Genomic DNA, 19,015 nt, shown 5'->3' on the forward strand with positions numbered 1-19,015 from the left:
ATTACGTATAGAGAACGATTTAACATAAAATAGACTAAATTAAAAATAGAATAACATTAAATAGATTTCATTATATCTGTATCAGATTGTACTCAATTTTTTTTTAATTAGTGAACGTTCAATTATTGAAAAACGTGTTATTTATTGTGTCGAATTTATTGTAAATATTTCCCGTATTCAAAAAAAAAAAAAAAAAAAAAAAAATCATTAAGTTAATCTCTGTTCGCGTGTTTTTTTATCACGTGACGCTACATAGTTTTTCGCAGAGACCGCAGCTAAGTTGAAATATTAAACGCAGTCGAAATCGACGCGGTTTCGTCAGATTCCGGTGATTTAAGGTAATCTCTATAATCGTGTCGGCGACGGTTTAGCACGTAAAGTCCATTTGCCCCGATTTCCACGGATTGGTGCATTATTATACCGGTTTGTATATATGTACACGGAGCGTGACACAGCCTCGTGCGAACGGTAGTCAAACCTCCTCCGCGCGCACGCAGCTCTTTCGACCGTGCCGGAAGTCGCGTACGCTGCCGGTGTGTACGTCCGGTGACAACGGCAGCCGCACGAGCACTGAGCGGATGACCCTGGCAAATCTCGCAGCGGACAACCCCTTTCGAGCCACCCTCGCGCGCGCTCGGCCTCTGCGCGCGTCCCTCCGCGTTTTCCGCCGCCCGCGACGCTCACTTCGCCGATCGCCCGATGTAAAAATGTAAAAATCATCCGATACATGGTTTCCGCTTACGTGACGTAATTTTCCTCGCATCGCACACTGTATCCTTTGTGCATGCTAAACGCGTCATTGAAAACGCATCGTGATATACGCGCGCGGTGTATTTATCGGCTTATTTAATTGGTCTCTTAGATCTCCCCCTCCAGAGGCAATTTATCTGTTGCATCGTTATATTGCTCTCTGAATATCACCGACGGTGTCATCGTCGCGAAATATATATCATTGCTTTTATGAGCAATACTCGTGCTATGCTTCAATATCATATTGAAATATCGTGAGTACCTCCAGTTAAGGAGCCAGTCAGACAGAAATATGAACGGGGCGAAGTTACCTTGAATAAGCTTATTGGCTTTTGTTTCATGATGAAGACCGGCTACGATCGATTTTTGAGCCAGAGGTCGTTATACTGGGTGTTTCGCAACAAGGTTTGCATTTGAAGACTCCGAGAGCGCGTCTTTCCCAGCAGAGGGAGAGATTCACAGTTTTTCACGCTTGAGATTTTTATCGACTTGCTTTTCGCGGCTCTCGCGAATCGATCTTTCTCGCCAAAAGTGACCCTTTGCTCGTCACCATTGGGTTCTATTTTTAAATAAGTATTAACGATTATGACACACATTTCGAATTGAATTATCGTGTTACATTAAGCGTCTCGAGGCCAACAGGCACACGTCCCGCGTTGAATTATTGATCGCAGCTTTATTGGCTGCAGCAACGAAAATTCCGTTCACGACGACGACGACGATTTTATCGGTGATCAACGGCCGCTCCAAGACAATCCGCGATTTTCACGCAATCAATAAACAAAGATTATATACAGCTAAACAACAGTCTAAATAACGCGCGAATGTACGCTCCTCTCGACCCGATGTATTATTACAAATATTAACGTAGGAGAAAGGGAGTAATATGATGACCTTAAGGTTTATCAATTTTTCCTAATTTCTGTGACGGTGTAAAAATAATAATCTATTTGTTTTTAGATTCACTAAAGCGTTTTATATATATACCTTAAAAAGCTGTTAAATAGACTAGAATTTAAAAAAGTTTTGATTTTCTAAGAACGTGTCAATTTCGTCATCTTGCCCCCCTCTATGTGAGTAAGATAACTTTCAGTAGCGAAAAGAGTCAAGTTAAGTGACATTGTAACCTATCTATGGTTTATCTGTATAAACATCAATTTTTTAATTTATTTAACAATATATTATATTAATAGTACAACTATTTCATTTTTTAAAAATAACAAAATCAATAAATTGCATCTGATAAAATTTATTTACAGATTACCAGTATAACCAATATCACAAATTACAAACTTAATTTGCATAACATTAACGCAATTACGTTCGTTACAGAACATAATCTGCAAGTCCAAATATGTCATCTGGCGTCATCTGACATCTTACCCGCAATCATAGTATTCACTTATTTATTTAATAAAAATGTTTTACTGCGAGAAATGAAAAATATAAATGCATTAGTATGTGCGTTTTTAACTATACTATATCTTGATTTTATTTAAAAACCGAAAATATTTGCTATAATTACGTCATTTCCTATAAACAAGTGCCAAAAAGTTACGCATAAGTGTATCTAAAACACATTTCTTATTATATTATTCACTTTTATGGACCGATTGAAACCAAACTACAACAGATAATCTATTGTTATCTGAAGCCTTTAATGAGTTCAACATCGGGTCGATATCTGTTATGAGTTTAGAAAAATTAGCGATTCATCTTATCCACTTCGTCTCTTACCCCCCCCCCTTCTCCTAATTACAATCATGCACAATATGTTTGTAGATTATAATACGTGCGTGCTCGTTAACCAAGTGTTCGACTGTCCAATCTTTATATAGCTTTATATTTTAGGTTTTTGTCAAACGATTGATAACTTAAAACAAGTGAAAGAGAGACGTATAACATTGATTAAAAGTCAATAACTAATTAATGCTCTCCGTACTTAAAAATTAATAATTAAATTTTTGTACTTCGCTCATAAATAAATCTTGCCAATAACGCCGCGTTTAATTAACTGAATTAAAATTTTATCGTAATACACAAATATTGTTGAATGTATTTTAAACTAAATTATACATTTTAATCAAATCGTTGTGCATAAATAAGCGAATAAATTTATAATTCTCCGCGAGTCTTGTGAACAATGTAAAATATCCGGACGTTGTTATTGGAAAACGTAAAAAACGTACGGAATTAAAAAGTAACGCAAAAACTCGAAAGGAGCGCATTGCTGTCCCATCAAAAATAGCAATGCGATATTTCTCACATTTCGCAAAATGTCGGCCTCGGTCTCTTCAACCGAGAAGTGGACGTCGTGACCTACCAGTTTTTACGTATCCATTTATATCCTTCACGTTGGATCTACATAATACATCACGATACTAGTGAAATATCTAACGATGATAATAATTTCAAACTGGTTCGCGCGATGCAAACCCGGCAAACGTTGCCGAGTCGACATTCCACCAATGTACCTATATAAAACGTTGTATATAAAATTTTTTCTCATTGTTACACTAAGTTACAGGAAGTAAAATACTGAATCGATCGTCGACACTGAATACAACGGATATGAATACCGTCTCTGACAATCATATTGACTATCTATAACTACAAAATGTTTATAAATAAATCATATGTATATAAGCGAAATATTTCTCGACTTTCCTCGACCAATTTTCCGACCAATTAATTATTTTTTCCTCTTATCTTTCTTGCAAATTTCCTCTAAAAGCTTGAATAAGAATTAATGAAGAAAATTTAATATTCTTTTAGCAGAAAAGTAAGCTAATCCGGGATATTGTCTTTCTCCCGACAGGAATTTAAAAATCGATCCAACATTTCGCAATTAATATTATACGATGATATCATCAATATTATTAATATGCAAACAATAAATAAACTACTATCTTTCTATTCGTTCCTTAATTTTCGTAAGAGTTTTAAAAACGAATCATGACACAATTACTCCACGATCGCAATATATCATAAATTTCGTAAACGCCAAAATGTTTAGATTTAAAAGATGTGATATCTTTTTAAACGTGTCTCTCTCTCTCTCTCTCTCTCTCTCTCTCTCTCTCTTATTTTTTCGAAAAAATAATTTTTCAAAAGCTGCTTTAAATTGTTATTCCTAAAAATAACTTTAGCTGTGTATGTTCTTAGCAATTTCCAATGAATTTTAGTTTTAGTAAGACGTCTAATTCTGATACCCATGTTGCAAACACCCTATATATAGCGAAATAGAACTCTTGATCTTATCAGATACTCGATCGTGCGTGTATTACCTAGATATAACCGAATACTTTATATCCTCTCCCTTTTTTATAATACTTTAATGCCTTCCGCTTAATCATAAATATATCGCGATCTCGCCGATTTTATTAAACTTTTTTGGCGCAAAATAATTATCTAGGATAATTATCCAAACTTAACCAATTGAAAATAATCCTTATATTCAAACTTATATTACAATTTTTATATATAAACTACACATATGTTAAGGGTTATAATACATTAGATGATTAGATTGATGTAAAAGGTCGTCGTTTTCTCAATAAGCTTTATATTAAATGTTGGAATTTCTTTAAAAAGAAAATTAAAACATTTCTCTCTTTAGATGAAAAGAAAAGTATATTAGAAAATTAACTTCTTCGATTTGGTTGAAATTATATTTTCCATTTTATTTGATAAATAATAATAAGTATTTCACATCAATTCATATTATTTGGATCAATTTATATATAACTGGAATCAATTTTTGTAAAGTCGTACCTTGAGATTAAAACGTATTTGTACCTTAATATTACATTTCAAATTAAAATCTAAAATTTTAAAGACTAAAATATTTAATCTACAAGATTAAAAGCATGTAAGTGGCGATCAAAAATTTCGAGCCAAATATTTTCTTGCAGTATTCAAAAAATAATTTATTATGTTTTTTTTTCTAATCATTATCAACAATTATTTACAGTGAAATATATTATTTTATTTAAAGTTAAATTCTTTTTTGTTTATTTCTCCTAAACTTAAAATATGAAAAAAAATCTGCCTGGCTCGAAACTTTTGATCGCCACTGTACACACACACACACACGTATATAATTGTAAGTATATAATATCGTAAAAGTGAGTCTTTGCTTAACCCAATTTAAATTGTGTAAACCGAAATTGTAATAAAATGCAATCAGGATTACTCACTTGACGGTCAGTTGTCGTTGGATTAGAAGTTTCTTCTCGATTTGCTCAATTGGAAATTGAGGTACTTCGTAGGGTGCGGAAATTTCATTCGGTAGTTCATGGGCTGCAAGTCTCAAACCACTAGCGCCTGCACCATTGCCACCGCCCTCGAAAACTGGACTCTCGCTACCTGCAGCGAGAAATAAAGTAACTTTGCTAACAATTGTCTAATAAATAATACATTGTATATTTTTCTAATACTAAATAAAGCTTTAAACTAAATCTAAGTATCAATAAGAAATTTTTAAGCCAACATGATATTCAAAAGTTTGAATTTTTTGGATTACTATTTAACATTATTGTTTCAACACAATGTATTGTTTTTTTATCATTCATTCTTTTTTGTTTGGATTTTAAAGTTCACGCATACAAATACATAAATGTGGTATTAGTAAGAAAACTGCATATGCGGAAAGCATTAAATCAAATTTAAAACACATATTATTATAAATAATATCAAAGTATAATAGAAAATCTGATGATTTCTTATTGTTAAATGTCCTAATGTATAATAATTCATAACAAACATAATGGTTAGGTTAGGTTATATATAAAAAAATATATATATAAATTATGACATTTCTGTTGTATTTCAACATAAAAAATATAAAATGCCGCGATATAAAAAAAATTGAAGTAAGATCAGAATCTTCAAAGTTATCGATTTACCATTATTTACACAGTCCGTGGCTTGTCCGGTTTTCTGCAACCACTCAGTAACGGAATTACGCTTGTATACAGCAAGAATTTCATTCTCATTTCCCATTTCGAGAATATCAATTGTTATCATCAACACAAATCTCTATCACTATATGTTCCTGCAAGCAATTTTCCGCTTTTATGCTACACTTTGTTTTCACGACCCCCGTCACTCGAAAGCCTCGAAATGATCGATCGTTCCTGTGACTCACCCAAAGATACGAATATAAGAAACTTTAGATAATTAATCCGGATAGTGGATCGTTATAGTTGACCGAAAATACACGCCTCCATATTACAATGTAATTAGAAGAACAAGCAATTCATTATCGAATATTTAACATCTAATATCAAGCGGTGAATGAATCAAGTTATCAATGCAGTTAGTAAGTTAGGACCGTATAATTAGTAACTACCGCTCTTTACTAAATTTAAATTACAAAACATGCAATTGGCGATTCATTGCAATTTCCAAATTACGAAGTAATAATTATTAGTAATGAAAATTACAAATTATCGTAAACGTAAATAATTCTTTTCATCATTCACGCCTTAATGGTGATTGTTTCTAATTGAATATTATTTTGTCACTGTTATTCTACAGAGGGTTACAATAGTCCAACAACGATCGCACTTCCGCAAGAGACGCATCGTTCTCCCATGATATGATCAATGAATCAATGAGCTCGCCACGACCCTCGACAAATCTACAAAGAGCCGGCACAGTGCCGAGCTATTAATAGAACACGGCGCGATGACGAGGACTGTTGTTTTCGTTCATCAAACCAACGACGAACTTGCCTCTTGTCTTCGACGCCGCCGTTCGTGTTTGCGCCACGAGGGCAACGAGGTTCACATGCGCACTGTTGCAACTGACGCTAGGTTTTACAAACACCAAATGAAAAAACTGTTATGACAAAGTCACAACAAATGTCGCAGACTTATCATCCATGCTCAGTAAACAGTACTACATCTACGACAGAGAACATGAATTAGGATTGCATTAGGGTGATTGGATAATTAGATTACGCCTGTATACGGTTCCTCTGCGTCTGATTTGCATGAAATTGACACGGATGTATTCTTGTAAACTATATAGGTAGATCGTGAAGAAAACAAATTAAATAGTCCTCTTTATGTTTCGTGACGTACATTAACCGTTATCCTATTTTTACTTTCTCTAGCAATTTTCAAATTTTTTCTTTCGAAAATTACTTTAATTGTGGCATTATAACGTGTTGCATTATTGATTTGAATAATAATAATGATAATAATAATATTACATACACGTTTTATCCGGACAGAAATTACGGTTATTTATAGTTTAACAATCGTGAATCATTTCTGAATCGTTCTTGTTCTTAAAAAAAAAAACAAAAAAAAAACAGAATTTACAGTTGTTCTAAAAAAAAGCTTTCCGAGACAAAGCGACAGGTTTAATCATCTCACGATCAACATAAATGAATCAATAGCAAACTGTGTTGTACGCAAAAATTCGCAGCACAATGTCAACAAGCGATTCGCTTTTCATCTGAGCATCGATGATCCGCAGATGAAAACATCGGCTGGCACTAAAAATAGTTGACCCGAGAAAATATTCCCAGGTCACTTTCCCCGCAAGATTGGTGATACTAAGAAACCATCGTTTTTCCCACATTTTCAGCGACGACCTAATGATTCACGCGCTTACCGAGTCACTTGCACGATTATAAAAGTTCAGTTTCCTCGAAAACCGGGAATTACATGCGATGCAGAATCACTTTAATAAATGTGTAATTTGTTCTTGGATCTAACCGTCGTGCGGGTTTATTTTCGTATCTTGGATTTTCACGTAATGACTGCGTGAACACGATTCGAAGCGCGTGGATGACGAGATAAGCGCCATTTGCTAATTAAGAAAACATTATTTCCACACAATTTCCCGGCAAAAAATTTCTCATATACATAAACATATAATTATACGATAAAAATTTTTGTTGGTGTTAAAAATTAATTATTATACTAAAAAGACAAAAACTAATTAAAAGAATAATTTTTGCATTGCTTTTTTTCAAAAGTATACACATTGAATATAAAAAAATAAGAAAAAAATTGCCCATGTATAATTATATATATATTTCTTGAATCATAAATATATATGATTATATACATAGGTAATTTTTTCTCATTTCTTCATACTTTTTGTAAGAGAAGCAATGCGAAAATTAGTTTTAATTAGTTTTTGTCTTTCTAGTATGACTATTATTTGTTTTAACTCCAAACAGAAATTTTATTTAAAAAACTAGTGTAAACATACATGGACATATATTGTATATAATTATATATATTCTTATATGCATAATTTTTTTACTAGGTTTTCTAATGAAAGAATAGGTTCTATATTTATGAACAAATCTAGACCCGAGAAAAGTTGTACTCTCAGTCAAATATATTCCTGGAACACTACGTATACGAGTGGTTCGAGTGTTCTACAAAACAAAATAAACACAATAGTTCAAACTCTAATTCGTAAAATAGCTAAATATACCGCAAAAAGTAAATGTTATGAACACCTGCAAAAATAATTCGAGCGATTTATGAGACAAAGGTAAATGTTATATAAAATTCCTCCAGTAAGATATGTCACGCGTCGCGCAACTTATCTGCGACTTTAAATAACCGGAGATGCCAAAACAATATCAGAGTATTTGAGTAAGTGTAGAAATTATCCGACACAATATCGACAGCATTAATTTTTACAAATGTAGGATTTTTTCAATTCTCTCGCGCTCTATTCACTTTGCGTTATTAAAGTCGATAGACCCAAGAGAAAAAATAATACTTTACTAAACAAAAATTTGATTATATCAACAAAATATACATAATTGAGCGCGTCTAGTGAAACTAAACAGAAATTCTAATTATTTTAGTACGACTCGAGATTTTATAACTAGGACGTTTAATTAACTTTCTTATAATTTGGTAATTTCAAGATTTCTAATTCGTTTGCTTTTAAACAGATAATTGATTATTTAATTGAATATCAGATTTCCATTAATTAATGCAATCAAACTTTTTTTTCAGTGTTAAATTAAATCTCGCACAGGATATCGTAAGCAACTTAATTGTTACTCGTCGTTCAAGTCAATTGTATCATCTGCTTTTTATTTACGAGCATATTGTTGATAATAATTTCGTTTTGACGCAGATGATAATTAGTTGGACTAGTGATATCAACACGTTTCCGAAAAGACGAAGGGCCGTGGATCGTGTATTCGTTATCGCGATTCAGCGTAAATCAACGTGATTTGACGCAATGTAAGATGTTGTTTACTTGGCGAGTGAATTTCATCAGTGATCGACACATTCGAGAGGGGCCGGTTGCGTTGCATCGACATCGATTACGATGCTAACTCTGGTCAACTGGTCTGTCTTCTTGCTCTCTATGCGATATATGTATTGATTGTACTAATAACGAATTGAGCAACGATGATAATTTTTTATGACACATTCCTTGAGATTTAATTCGGTTTCGAGCGTTTAATTTCAAGGTACTATTTTGCATTAGCTCATTTGCGTCCGAACAGTCGATTTGGTTCGATAAATAATATTCAATTTTATTCTTAGCGAAATAAAAAAATATCAGGGTCGTGATAAAAAATTCAAATATTCCTAATTTACTGTTGCTAAAGATTGCTCAAAAAATGAGACATTCCAACGTCTCTCTCAAAAGTGCAACAATTCGTTTTAATCGCGAGACGAAATTGTGATGCCAGGAATCAGACAAATCGCACGATCGATGCAACGCGCATTTGACATTTCTCTGAGTAACACACAAACTTGCAACACGAGAAGCGCTTTCCGTGAGATGAGATCCTCAAGAGTCACTCGACGATCCGTGTGGCGTCGGTTTTATCTGTCGCCGAGAAGTTTCTAATGAAACGTTTGCTCCACGGGAAAACGGAGCGCGCGGAGGACGCGAGATGCAAGTTCGCTTTCGAGCGTTATTTTCTCTATCCCTCGAGAACTGTCTGTGTTTAGTCGACGACGCGTCGGGGGGCACTGACCAAGACCATACCGTCCATACCGACTGGCCCGCGAGTGTCGAATGCACTGACGACTATGCCAGGGAGAGAGGAAGGGACGACGATGAAACGCACACTCGATAGGATCTTGACGGCGAAACCGCATCGTGAAATCCGCGGGGATATGTATAGATAACACACGCGCGATGCACCTTATTATGACTACATCGAGAAAAAAATGTTTGGTACTTGTAACTATAATTGCATGTTAATTATTATAGTTGAAAGAGTTCCATTTTTATCATTATTATTGTTACAGTATTAGTAACAATAATCTTATAATTCTACCAACTATGAAAAAATTTTACTATAAATTCTGACAACTTTAAATATTAACATACACGGTAGAAAACATTTATCTATATTAAATGTATTTATGTTAAAAACCGGTTCTTGTTAAGTTTTGCGTGTTGAACACAGTCAAGCGTTAATTTAAAATAATGTGAATATGTTACTCAAATATTTTGTATTAAATTAATATTTAAAATTTCTTAGTTAATAGTTCGTAGTTAAAATAATACAATTTATGGATAAATAAACAAATAATACAAAAATAAATCCACTTTTAAAAAGGTGATGTTACCTATTTTATTGTTGGTGAGAGTTTTCCGCGATGCCAATTGGTTTTTTCGTTGCGCTTACTTCGTGTTGCGAGAGATAACTGTCATTGCAATTGAATTTTGACAGCTGTCAAATTTGTACAGATGATTATTTATACAATTGTCGTTGTGATTTATTTTTAAAAAGTAAAAACTAAAAAGTTAAATAGCGCGCACAAAGCGCGTGTTTGTGTTCAGTACCATAAAATGTATGTATGTCAACATATTAATTTGACTAAAGAAATATGTTTCCAATTTAATTCCAATTAATTTTCAATTTAAAATGTTCAAGTGTTACATTTTTTACATACTAGACACCACAGGCGCGCGCTTTGCACGCGCTATTTACCTTTTAATTTTTTACTTTTTAAAAATAAACTACAACGATAATTGTATAGATAATTATCTATACAAATTTAAACTGTCAAAATTCAACCGCAATGATAGTTACTCTCGCAACACGAAGTAAGCACAGCGAGAGAACCAATCAGCATCGCGGAAAAGTGGCAACAATACAATTAGTAACATCTTTCTACAAAGTAAATTTTTTGTATAATATTTATGTTACTTTAATGTATTCAATTAATATTAAATTAACACAAAAATTTGAATGGACTGTTTAGGATATACGATGTATTAAATTTAACACAAATTATTCAGTTATCTGTAATAAAAAACATATGGATAGTGAAAATAAAATAAGCATGTATGTTTCTATGTAAATGCAATCATAATTAATTAAAGTAAATATAACTATTTCACTCACTATTTACATGATAATAATAATTAAAAAGTTGCAATTTAATTCTTTTTCTCTTAATATATAATTATTTGAAATAAAAACAATGTATAGATAGAGTATAATATAAAGAGTTTCAATTAATCGATAGTTTACAAGGTTTATATTTTCAAACAAAGCCCTGAAGGTTAATAAAATTATTAAGCAGTTAATAATATAACGTTTACAAATTAGAGAAGTTTTTAAAAAAAGACTGTCTCTTAACAGATTCTCATTAATCAAGTTTCGAAAGTGTCAAACCAACAAGATAATAAAATTACATACGACCGATAAGGGATAATTTATTTATCAATTAATTTCACAGAGGAATCTTGAGTTTTTGTACGAAATTTGTCGTATAAGACATGTTTTTAATATCCCATAAGGCGTAACATTAAGAATGAAAAACTAATTTTATTTTAACTCAGATAAAATTATTTAAGATGCGCTACAGATCAATACAGGCAATCTCCTCTTTTATATTTACTTTTATTTAGATTTATATCACAAATGCATTTTGCAAGTTAAACAAACATATTCTCTTTTATGCTTAGAATTTTTAGATAGATATTCGCACTCAAGAAAGACGCACTAATTCTCAAAAACAATATTAATAAATATTAAAGAAGATAAGATATAAGAACTAAAAGATAAGTTAGAATAAAATAGGAGTTTAAGACAAAGAAGCATCACTATATTTTAGCAGAAAAAAATGCGACTTTCAAACAAGACTCGATAGTTGTGAATTTTTTAAGATTTGACATTTGCAACAGGAAATATCCATCCATCTGCGAAAATTATTTTAAGAGATTTTTTGGATAGTTCTGAAAAGATTTTACAATATTTGAGAAAAAAAGCTCGCGATAGTTTGATTGAAGTTGTAGGCACGTGTCACGGGACGTAAGGCCATGATATTCGACGAGATTTTTTAGTACTGGATTTACACCACTTTTCCATATTATTATTATCGATGTATTAATAGCCAATTTTATTTATAACTTGCACACGCGCGTGGAATATATCAAAGAAACTTGGCACAAACACTTCGTAACGTGCAATCGAGCGAAACGTATGTTAAGCGCGTTAGTATTTTCAATAATAAATAATACATTCGCAGACGCGATACACACGACCGGCGTTCGGCGTGCATACTTATTTCTGTTGTGACCCACATTTTCATAGTGGTGGTACGCACGATCATTACGTACGCGCGTAACTATGTAGGTGTCTCGAGGTAGATTACGCACCAGTTATAGAACGCTCAAGAAACGCACGTGTGAAAGGCCGTCCATTGTTGACAATTGTATAGATAGGTCGTAAATAATGCTGTGACCGTTCAAAAAACACATCACCTTTGTAACTCTAGAAATAGTGTTAAGTAGATACGTTTTCCATCTCACCGTATCACGAGTGTTCTCGGTGCGTGTTTATCTTTTCCTTGTTTTGCATTTAATATTTTTAAGACATTTAACACTAAATCTAATATTGTTATAAAGTATTATCGGTTATTTAATGTTTTAATTTATATGTCATATAAGATGAATTAATCAATAAAAATAAGTTTTAAAGATATTTTTTCAACTAGAAATTATTTAAAAGAACATATTAACTAAAGTAATATCAATTATCAACAATTTTTGTATAAATAAATGTGTATATTTTAAACATCTATATACACTAACAGACATTGAATATGCTACGAATTAGAAAATTTTTAAAATTTTTTAATTAAAAACGCTTGGAAAATATACGGAGAGAATTTCTTTTTAAAATTTACTCTCAAAATCATGATAGTCGTAGAACAACATAGTATTTCAAAGAATTTTATGATTTTCCTTGATTTTTATTAATATCTCTACCACTAATATCTCTACCATTAAAACCACAATATATAACTGGTTATAAAAATGACCAGAAATTATTGTTAAATTATAAAACAATTGCAACGACTTTTTTCTCACTGTACTAAATAATTTTAAAGAAAAATTCTTTCTGTAAAAAAATTCTCTAGAATTAATCACTGCAAATAAATGATTTAAAAATAATTTGCATAATAATACTTATATTTCAGATAATAATACTAAAAATAAAGTGATGCTTTGCACAATATTAAGTCAATCTGTATTATTCACAATAAATGTGGTTACTTCGTATTATTCAAGTAAAAAACTGTGATGTGTATTTGAAAATATAAAACATGATAAAGATCGAGCACAATTTTCTCGACAAACAAATGTTAACTTTTATTCGCTACGATGCATTGTGATACATTACGTGTGTTACAAATTCTTTTCCTTTTTTGTCAATTGACAAACTAGAGGATTGATTTGGCAACGTGCGATACACTTACCGATTTAATTACGAAACCGTTCTTGTCGTACCGAACAGTTTTCGCGTGCACCAAATGCGGCAATTGAATTAATTGGTATTTACTGTCACGCTCCGTGCAAAGAATTTCCTCCAATCTGTGTCACAGACATCATGCAAGTCATACCGAATCACGAAAATGTTATATTCTTAGAACAAGATATTTGCGCACGCGTTTGAACCTCTCTTAAAATCTAGTTAAGTTTCAACTACATAAAACTCCATTAAATAAACAACAGAAAAAACTAATAAAATTACAAACTAATAATTCTGGCACTAAAATAAAAAATTAAAAATTAAAGTTAATTAGTTTAACTTCGAGAATTTCATTGAGCGTGTCTATTTGAAAGTTTAACTAAATAAATATATTTCATAGGATTTAGCTCAATATTTTCATCGTATGTAAAAAATGTCCGGTTGTCACTTAAAATTCACTTATATTTACATTTATTTATTCGTATGTTAATTTTTTTATATTTAATATGTACTGTTCTTTTCAGTAATCATTTTCAAACACTTGAATCTTTTTACTGACTGCTTTTGACCTTGACATTTACCATACATAATGAAATCCTGAGTCAGCTGTGCACTTTAAATTAAATGGGGGTCACTTTTGACGCAGGAGCGACCTTCAAAATTCAGGTAATCTATTACTTTACTCTCTTCATCTAAATCAAAATCACAATATAAATCAAAAAGCATAAATTTTAATAAGTAATTATCCGCCTGTCTACATATACAGATAAATGAGATTTATTAACGTTATGTTTAATGTTAAATGTTATGTTAATATCAAATGTGCTTACTATTTATCTCCAAAAGGGTTAACCATAAATAGTTAAGCTCAAAACTGATTGTGAGTAGCTTATAATCAGATTATATTTCGTATTCAAGTACAGTTTACAATGTCTCTCTCTTTCTCTCTCTCTCTCTCTCTCTCTCTCTCTCTCTCTCTCTCTCTCTCTCTCTCTCTCTCTCTCTCTCTCTCTCTCTGTCTTTCTCAAAATAGATAATTATTTAAAATATTTTAAAAATATATATAAAAATAAAAGCTATATATATATATATATATATATATATACATATATATATTTGCGTACATAAATTACTCTTATTATATCTATATTGCGCTATGAAAAATAATGTGAATAAAATAAAATATGAAAACTCACGTTGCAACGTTAAAATAAAGTGGATTAAGTTCATAATAAAATTTATTATTCTATCACCAGATTTGTTATCACATGCACCACGATAATCATTACGGTCAATCTTATCATGAAATTGTGTTCAGTTGACTCTAGATCAAGTGCTTACGTTACATACCATGAACTAATTATAGATGGACTTTAAAAGCTTTATTGAAAGACTCATCGCGAACGATTCCACGACGTCAAGGTTGAAGATAATAATGTAGCATGAAATAGATCGTGTCGCAAATCTACTTTACACGAAACGTATAACAATAAGAAAACATGCGCGACGCACGCACATGCACACACACACACACACACATACTTTTATAAAATATTTTTAAATACATGTTTTTTTATATTTATGAATTTTTATATTTATGTTTCAATTAACGTGAGTTTGACTTTTTTATTCGAAACTTTCTACTTCTATTTCATAATATTTTTAACAACTTAAATTCTTGTAATGTTAATTATTTCTGCAATTTTTTCTAATTTTAATTTTAAAACAAAATTATAATAAAAATTACCAAATTAAATTATAATAAAGTTTAAAATAAAAAATAAGATTTATGATAAGTATGAAAATTAAAATTAATTACGTAAAATCGTAAAATAAATATCTGTGCAAAAATTGAGTTAATTATGCACTTTGTTTTTATTATAGCACTCATAAAATTTCAACAACATAAAAGACATTACTGTCAATTAAAAATCAGTGTAATATAATTTTTCAAACTATTAAAAAATAAATTTGACATTTTATAATATAAAAATTTAATTATTACAACGAAACTACTTCTCCCCCCTCCTCTCTGTCTCTATCCGAAGATAGTAGCTTTCATGAATATTCAATGTGTCAGTCAATATCGACGATATAATGAAACTAGTTCTAAACAAACTGAGGAAATTTCCTTGAAGCGCCTTCAACGACGCGCGCGATTAAACGTCACGATTACATTTATTTATGGCAATCGCGTGAATTTGCGTGATTCAATTTCTGGCGGCCGGCCGCGGCGCGCGGCGCGGCGGTGCGACTAGCGCGCGCCAAAACGAGTGGCATAGATGTAGTTACGGAAAGGATCAATACCGTACCTCCTTGGTACGGTTACCGTGAATCTCCGCGGAGCACGTCCCTTCTCACATCTTTTCTCAATCGAGAACGTCGACACCTTCCCGACCTCGTCTGGCACACAGAACCTGGTTCTTGTGACAAATATACTGCCACGAAATAAAAATAAACCGGTGTCAGTATTTTCGATACACATTGCCACGTTATTAATACTCAGGTCGTGAAAAATCGTCCTTACCTGCACGCCAAACTTTACTGCAGTGATTTCGGAATTAAAGGAACAAGATTTGGAGAAATTCATAATTTGTACGATCCTTAAGCGTACAATCTCTCTAAAAGTGGTAAAGAGTATAATTGTATATTGTATAATCTCTGATTTTTCAATTGTAATTATTTTCCCCGGTTATTAATGCTATTAATAATTTTTTTTTTTTTTTTAACAAATATAGAAAGAGAGATTTTTACATGTATATAGATATAGAATTACAACTTGTAGATAATGTAATGAAAATTTACCTCGAAATCTTGCAAATATATATTATATAATAGACTTGTAGATAAAATATTTTTTGTCGCTGTCAAACTATGTATATGTCAAAAATAAAACTTTTAAATTGTGAGTTTATTCTAATAAAATTGAAAAAAATATTAAAATATCGAAACGTATACTTAAATCTGTTTAATTAATTTATACTTTTTATATAAAATTTTTAAAAATAAAGATTTTTTTGAAGAAGAAATAATATTCTTTTCAAAAAATAAAAATCCAAATATTTTACGGTCGGCATAAATCGATAATATTTATCCATTATTATGCATTATAATTATGTAATAGCAGATAAATGTCGACTTATGTTTCGGCCTTGATCGTAAATATATATACTAAAAAAAATTAGTAATGATAATTAAACTTTGATGAAATAATTTCAAATAAATGTTTGATTAATATAATCAAATATGTAATAATATATTTAATAATTATATTAATATTAGATTGAAAAAACTAGAAATATTTGAACTTTGTTAATAAACTGTGTTTATGAAACATATTTCCTATATATGCTTTCAAAAATATTAAACAAAATCAGGCGTTTTTCTTTCATTGTTGTGTTCAATGTATCTTTGTTGTGGTTCAGTAAACACATTTTCACATGACCATTTCAAAACTAGCAAGAATTGCCATTACTTTACATCAACCTAATAAGAATAACATAATAATAATAAATCGATTATCAAACGATTATTAAACATTAATAAATATTTGATTATATTAACTAAACATTTAATTAAAAATATTTCACCAAAGCATTATAATTATCATCTAAATCTAATTATTAATATCAACGTAGAAATTAAAAAATTTTAAAGTCTAAGAGAGAGTGTGTGTGTGTGTGTGTGTGTGGTGTGTAAATTGTATGATTATATTTTTATTTTATCAGTAAAATAGTCTTATCATAATTCGTGTGGAATAACAATCGTCCACAATATCAGAAAAATATTTTCTCCAAATTAAAATAACATTTCGACTTATACTGACGATAACTTACTATAATTTACAATTTTTTAATGAAAAGTTTACTTTAGATTAGCATCATGATATAATTACAAAAATAATCTCAAGTTATAAAAATATTGTGTGTTTACTACAATATTACTGATCAATATTATTGATTGTAAGAGATCTCTATATTAACAAAAATAAGTGATAATTGAATTTTTGAAAAGACATAAAACTGACACTTATAAGCACGATAATGAACCGATAAATACATTTCGCAAAAGAATGTAAATACTAAACTACAAAGATTCGGCTATTAATTGTTATTGACAAGTAAGAAACGCTAATGGTTATAGCAAACACAGATTCGTCATCGTTGTTATTCACACACGTTACACAAAATAATCCTTCTGACATGGAAATGCCGTTATCTGGGACAGTTTCGCGGTAAAGTAACATCGACATAAATGTGTTTCGCCAATTATATCAACTTTGACATGAAGCACAATCCGACGGCGAGTCCTCGCGCTCGCTTTTACCTTCGTAAAATTCATCCAGATCATCGATCAGAAAATTCGACAGGCGCAAGGAACCAAGGAAAGTTTCATTCTCCGAAGTGGTCACACCCCTGATCGACATTTTTTCCAGGTCGTCTCGAAGTTACACAATCCTCGACGTAACGTAAATTGCACTACCGACAGCTCCTTACTTTGACAAAAAATTTATTAGCTCGTTTTTCCTGATAATAAAAAATTCTTACAAGATTCTCCGTAATGTCATGAATTTTTTCGCGATACCGTGTCTCTGTGATTTAAAAATATGCCTGCAAATAGTTCGCAGGAGATAGAAGTTGAACTCAAAGCCGGCAAAGTAACTTTTAAAATAACGCAACGTCGTTTCTAGCTACGTCGAAGCCGTAGCACTAAACGTGCTAATCATTGTGCTTATCAAATGTGCCAAGCACGAAGGACACAAAAGTGAACAAGAAACAATGAGGAAACGCCGAAACAATTTCGAATGTGCAAATTCAGAAGCTATAAGTCGTAAACGTGAACCAGCGCATTTTCTGATCCGATCACGATCGCAAAACACGACAAGAGCCAGTTTATTAATGTTTGACGTCAACAAGCAAGATATAAATATTTGTTTCAAAAATAGTTCAACTAAAAAATATTTCTATTTCAGTTTTTTAAATATAATAATAACGAAAAATTAATTGAATAAAAATTTTAGCAAGTATCATCTAAATACTTTGCTGTTATAATTAAGATAATTCGCTAAAAATTATGGCTTATTAAATTAAGTTATAACATTTTTATATTAGGTTATAATATTTCTTCTGGATAAATAACTTTTCTTTTTTGCTCGTTTTTATTAATATTAAAACAAAGATACATAAGGTCACTTGAGACTAGCATTACCAAGTGAAAAAACCGCTAATTATTTTTTAATGTCAATTTTAATATCAAAAACATTTCAAGTCTTAGTTTTCGACTCAACTCTAGTTTTCTTCAGCTTTTAGGATTAAAAATAATAAATTTAATTACATCATAAATTAAAAGAATAACTATAATAACTATCATAAGATTACGCGAAATATACTATAGAGAATTGTGATGATTAGTCATATATCAATACACTAATGTGTCGAATTAATTACGTTGGTTTTCTAATTAAATATAACGTTATAAGTAGATCCAGTAATAAAAAACCATCGTTAATTTTTCGTTAAATAAATCGTTAAAACAAAATAATTA

General features: G+C 31.1%; 1 protein-coding gene across 9 annotated transcripts in view; it reads right to left on the reverse strand.

Moving 5' to 3' along the window:
* LOC105831934 (AMP deaminase 2) overlaps positions 1-19,015 on the reverse strand; it is a 40,295-nt gene that overhangs the window by 12,017 nt on the left and 9,263 nt on the right. For 4 of the 9 annotated variants that reach the window (XM_012672419.3, XM_012672422.3, XM_012672428.3 and 1 more), the window contains exon 3: positions 4,950-5,118. In XM_012672419.3, coding sequence (XP_012527873.1) covers positions 4,950-5,118 — 169 coding nt within the window. Of the gene's footprint in view, positions 1-4,949; positions 5,119-5,657; positions 7,014-9,506; positions 9,731-17,797; positions 17,967-19,015 lie in introns of those variants that run through there. The other 5 variants (XM_012672426.3, XM_012672425.3, XM_012672424.3 and 2 more) reach the window with 4 other exon arrangements.

The sequence above is a fragment of the Monomorium pharaonis genome, chromosome 3 (assembly GCF_013373865.1).
Source record: "Monomorium pharaonis isolate MP-MQ-018 chromosome 3, ASM1337386v2, whole genome shotgun sequence".
Taxonomy (NCBI): domain Eukaryota; kingdom Metazoa; phylum Arthropoda; class Insecta; order Hymenoptera; family Formicidae; genus Monomorium; species Monomorium pharaonis.